Source organism: Nanorana parkeri, unplaced genomic scaffold (assembly GCF_000935625.1).
Source record: "Nanorana parkeri isolate BGI_ZX_2015 unplaced genomic scaffold, ASM93562v1 scaffold532, whole genome shotgun sequence".
NCBI classification, from domain to species: domain Eukaryota; kingdom Metazoa; phylum Chordata; class Amphibia; order Anura; family Dicroglossidae; genus Nanorana; species Nanorana parkeri.
Genome location: NW_017306800.1, coordinates 278696 through 284695, shown reverse-complemented (window position 1 = coordinate 284695; position 6000 = coordinate 278696). Strand labels below are relative to the sequence as shown.

General features: G+C 38.4%; 1 protein-coding gene across 1 annotated transcript in view; it reads right to left on the bottom strand.

Moving 5' to 3' along the window:
• Positions 1–6000, bottom strand: part of FAM19A2 (family with sequence similarity 19 member A2, C-C motif chemokine like) — a 212381-nt gene that overhangs the window by 51103 nt on the left and 155278 nt on the right. The window contains exon 3 of the mRNA XM_018561595.1: positions 2156–2262. Coding sequence (XP_018417097.1) covers positions 2156–2261 — 106 coding nt within the window. The 5' untranslated portion in view covers position 2262. The remainder of the gene's footprint in view (positions 1–2155; positions 2263–6000) is intronic.

The window sequence follows — 6000 nt, the reverse complement described above, 5'->3', positions numbered from 1 at the left end:
AGAGATTATTGCCAGAAGCGACATCATGATAAATGTATTAGTATGTACTTTATGTACTTTTAAGGAAATAAAACAATAAAAACATATTAAACAAAAAAAAAAGGAGTTTCAGCTCATTATTACATAGAAAAAGTGATCTCAGTGTTTTTACCCTTTGTATGATTGATGGTGCTAAGTAGACTGGGTTGAGTATTCCTGTAAATGCTGATCTGGGATTTTTACCTACAACAGTTTCTAAAGTTTACTCACAATGGTAGAAAAAGCAATCAGAGAGTGGCAGTTCTGTGGATGGAAATGCCACTCTTCACAATTGTGGTAAGCAGAAAATATGGATGGGTTACAAAAGCAGAAGATTACAATTGGTTCCACTTCTGCCAGCCAAGGACAGAAAGCTGAAGTGCAGTGGGCACAGGCTTACTAAAGCTGGACAGTTGAAGACTGGAAAGATGTAGCCTGGTGATTCCTATTGATGCACACAGACAGTAAGCTAGTCACCAGATCTGAATCCAATAAAAATCTAAAATTGACCCCAAGCCATTATAGTTTCCCTTGCTTTCTTATGTTTGCAGCTAACATTTGCATTTGCTGTAGATAATGTTGTCACTGTAATAAATCAGTAACACAATCTATAAATCCCACTCTCCTTTATCACAGCTTGCTGTTCGTATGCTCCCTCAGGAAAAAGAGGCCTTTTTAAAGAGCAATGCTCTTAAAAAAATGAATGTGAGGTGTCAACATGTATCATGGAACAGAATAGAGACACCTCACATTTACTTTTTTAAGAGCATTGCTCCTTGTACATTCTTATTTAAATGAGGCCTCTCAATCCTAAAGGAGCGTAAGGGCAGTGAGCTCTTGCCTGATAGCACTGCCCCTTACTATCCATCTAATAACTGTCTCAAGCACAGGGATATAAATCATGTGCCTCTCCTTGTATCTGGAGCAATGTTAGCTTATTGTGTATGTTAGGTCATTCTGCAAAACATTCTGCACCGTAAGACCCCCCATGAGCTGCTGGCCACACCCCACTGTCCATAAATATTTCTGCTGTTACTAGGATAACTTCCCTGCAGAAGCAGATATATATAGACCATGTCATTGTAGCAACCATTAAAAAAAAAATTAATATTGAAGTCAAAATGTTGTTAAGATATTTTAAATGCTGATTAAATAATTTGCAATGGATGCTGCATCTTGAGGTTTAAAAGATCTGGCCCTGATATCCTGTTTTTGGATGGCTCCTTTCCCTTGAAGTGCTTCTATGGAGCCACCTTTGTAATGTTGTACTGGACAGGAAGTTTAGGGAAGCAAAGCTAAGAGATTTGGAGCCAGCTGTTTGGAAATATGATGACTGTAAGAGCTTGGAAAAAAAAATTAAGAAATATTTTGTGGACAATGTATATTTGTTAGATCTGGATTCAATATTGTATAAAGTGTGGAGAGTGTAATACTACTTTAATTGCAAATTTGCTTTAAAATGACAGTAATGTATAATAATTATACCCCCTACCTATCCTATGTTGTCTGCCATCCCCATATATATTTCCGAAGCTTTCAGGCTTCTTACATGACATGCAGGATCCTCTTCCTCTTGCAGTAGGTGGTCTTCAATGATGCAAAGAACATTGCTGATGTAATTACATCAGTGCAGGTCTTTGTATCATTGTACTGTGAACGCAAGACATCATTGTGATGCCATCCCCCAGATGTTTGGTTCATGATGCTGTCCACTCATAGGAAGTGGGGTGAATGATGCTAGGTGTCATTCAACCAGGAAGAAAACTATTTCTGGATCACAGTGCAGGTGAGCCTGTGAGGGGCAAAGAGGAGGTGAGTATCGCATCAAAAGCTGCATTTTATATTTTTTTACAATTATTTGTCCACTTTTTTAAGCTAAAACTAGACTTGGGCTGTAAAGTAAACTCCAAGGCAAAAAAAACCAAAACAATCCCAGGTGCTTAATCTCGAAAAGGCATCTGATAGCTGAACTCCAACAATTAAAGACCTTGTGGCAGCAGTTTTCAAACAATTTATTGTTGAGCTTTAAAGCACTTAACTGGCATTAAGAATGAAATGCAGCTGCCCATAATGCAACTTTCAAATCTGCCAAAAAATATTCACAAGTAAAAAAATAAGTTTTCACAGTATGACTTACCTTTTTGATGAATTGCCCCAGTTGTCAGCTTTCCCCAGATGGTTCCAATAAATATTATCATAAGAATTGTCCCCTTTGTTGCCTTCTGCAAATATCTTTTATTCATTCTGTATGAATAAATTAATTCATACTTTAGTATGTGTGAAGTCTATAGAATTAACAGACAAAGTAAATATTAGTAAACGATATTAATGCTGCAAATAATGCACAATCATACCAGATATATATTAATAGAACAGATACATTTTATATATATTTCTATCCAAGATTACTAAATATAACTGAGCTGCAGTCCTACAGACACTCATCATAAACAAAAGTTTATCAGCCTTTATTTAGCTTTTTTTAAACAGTAAGGAAACCACACCATTTCGAACAACTAATGTAAAAAGGCAGAGAACATAAACTTTGTGTAGTCCTGCTGCTTAAAGGCTGGGTGCATTTTCAGCACTGATCATTTATTTAGTTTATCCCTGCACCTTGTCCAAATTCAATAGAATGAGGTAACTGTCCTGACAACAGCAGATTTCACAGACCATGGTCTGCAACCTTTTAGTATCATTTGGGAACATTGGGTAATAATAGCATAGTCCAACAGTTGATGCAAAAATCCAACCAAACACACGTGCAAATTTACAGGCCTAAAGAGTTGTAATTCGAATGATTCGTGTTGTCTGGCACACTACATTGCAGAGAAAGTGACCCAATGTGTATACTCTATAGCTTCCTGTGTCAATTTCTCTCCTGCTTATTTAATACTGAATATCACCAAACTGTGATCTTCTTCTTCAATAGTTTTCTCTAGCACCCCTTCATCACCCAGACAATATGTAACATGATACAGGTTATACTGAAAACACTGTACCATTCAAACAGTCAACACTCTCACAGGATTCAAGCCTCCCACTCTAACAATTTTTTCTGGGGTGCAAGAATTATGGGAAGTTACTGTAATGACAGAGTTTTCTTTAACCACTTGAAGACCAGGTGTTTACACCCCCTTACTGGCCAGGCCATTTTTCAGTATTCAGCACTGCAGTATTTTGACTGATATTTATTCTGTCATACAACGCTGTACTGAAATTTATTTTATAAAATTTTTTGGGGACAGAGAGATCGTTCTTTTGGTGGTATTTAATCACCACTGGGGTTTTTATTTTTTACTATATTAAGGAAAAATTACTGAAAATTTTGAAAACAACAAGTTTTTTTTTGTTTTTTTTTACATTAAGTTATAATACAATTATTATTACCCATTTTTTCGGTAAAATATAAAAGACGGGGTCACATCGGGTAAATAAACAATCGTCGTTTTCGCACGTAGGCGCACCCGATGCATGTTTGCATGCGTGTATGTATGGGTGGGGACTTTTTTTAAAATGGTGTTGCTTTTTAATTCTTTTTCATGTGTGACTTTAAATTTTTTTTGCAACCTAAATTTTTTTTTAAGAAACCCCCCTATGAGATAGCAAAGAGTATATGACAGGTCCTCTTTATGGAGACATCAGGGGTCTCAAAGACCCCTAATGTCACCTAGGGACGCCCAAAGAAACTGATGAAGCAGAGATCTGCTTCATCAGCTTCTCTCCAGCTTCTGAAGCTGGAAAGTGACACAAGAATGCGGAAGTGATGTAATATACATCACTTCCGCATTCTGACACTGGAGAGTGGACCAGAGGGAGAACGTGCACCGATCTTCCTCTGATCCCCTGTCACAGAGCCACCACGCTGGTCCCGGGCTCGCACTGGGCAGAGTCTGGAACCAGCGGGAGGTGGGGGGCTGCAGGGGGGGTGCACATACCAGCATGTTATACAAGCGATCTGCCAGCTCTACAGCCGGCAGATCACTTGTATGTAAACAGGCATCGCTGCTTGTTTTTAAAATTTGGCACTTTCCCGCTACTGGGCTGACAGGACACAACGTCCGCTCAGATCCAGGAAGCTCCCGGCCGGCCGTTTTTGTAAACAGGTAAAGCAAAAACTTTTTTCTATAATAGTGTGGGGAAGGATTAGAACCCTGGTAAGTTTTTTGGGCTAATTACTTTCTAACTATTATTGTAATGAAAAACTGTCTTGAAAGTAAATTGTTGGCTCCCACTGCTGATCTTTCCTTATGAAAATGCTAGTCACTTGGCTGTCATGTGGATCTAATTGCTTCAATACTTTATAAGGCATTGAAACAAAGGAGGTGTTCACCTGTGAAGTCAGAACTGTTGACTGCATACATATGAATGGTTAAAGATATACAAATTATTGAATCCAGAGAATCAGCTTGACAGCCAGCCAACAACCACTTTAAGACCAAAGCCAGCAATAACAGTCAATATATTTTCCTGATGACGGGTTATCTTTAAGGCATATTCAAAAATAGATTTATAAAAGTTTCTAGGATAAACATTATTCAAGCGGCCAAGCATTGTATGGGAAGTGACTTCAATTATTTTAGTTATTATCTTGAATGTATTCCAGTAATTATCTGTGAAACACATTTTGAGCAACTTACTGTACATGGAAAATTAATCGGATTTTACTGGGTCTGCATTTGTGACAGAGTAATTAACAAGTTGATTCACTGGAATAATAATCCATCCATATAACTTAACTTTCGGATAATCCTTGAAAAATTTAAATACATATGTCAGAATGATGTTGTAAGGGTTTACTGGAGTATTTCAGGATGCCTTGTAGCATTTAATACAAAGATAAATCTGTAAAGCCTATTTGGTAAATCTTTAACAGAATATGTGGTATATAAACTACATATTCTTTAATCCATCCCCTGTAACTATTTATTTACAGCCTTATCTTACCCATGCTTACAAACAAAAAACTTTGTTTTAATTTGGGTTTAAACTGAAATTGTATTATGTTTAATACTTTAGCACACAAATGTATATATTTAATATATATATTTAATTCAAATGTTTGTACATTATATTACATAGTCAATCCACTCAAAACATATAGTATATTTAGATCATGCCTGGACAGTAGTGGGCTAAAAAATCCTCATGTATCTTATATTGCTGTCTCCAGCTGCAAGACCTCCCCTGTTTTATGGCTATCCACTTGTCATAGAGCCTTGCAAATTTTTTGTATTGGTTGATTTACATTTACATTTTAATGCAAAATCGAACAAGATTTTCAGTATGTAGGGGACACTACATGTCTCTAGTGGGACTGCAACAATATAATTTACTACCATTGGTGAATTGCTTCAGAGAGGGAGCTTTTACTATAGCAACCCCTACAGTCATTATGAGTGTCAAAGGAAAGGTGAGGTTGGTGTGGAAGCATCCTACCAGCACTTCCTGCAATAAACTTGCTCTCTGCAACCAGTCTCTTTTGATACTACCCAGTGTAGAAAAAAAGTCAATATTATCTTTATTTTTGCTTAAAAGAGAACTATGGGGTAAGGGTTTTTCCCCATAGTTCTCCTAAGGGTCAAGGGAGGACATAAACTAGCGTCCCCCCGTGACCTAAAGCCCAGTATATCGCGAGCTATAGCTCGCGGTATACTGAGACCGCCGCAGCCGGGACGGATCCCGAGATTACTGTGGAGATCCACCCAGCTGCGTGATTGACAGCTGGCTCTACCTATCTAGAGGCAGAGCCAGGTGTACCCGCCCCCTCCCCAGTCCGTTCCGCCAGTCAGCACTGGAGGATCAGAGCGGGGAGAGGGGGAATCCCTGCAGGGAGCCGTGAGTGACAGTAAAGGCTCTCTGCAGGGAGATGATCGAGAAGTGAGCGAGCAACGGTATGTGTTCGCTCACTTCCCGATCTATTGAGCTGACGTGACAGTTTCATTGTCACATGTCGGCTCGAACTATGAGGTTGAGGGAAAA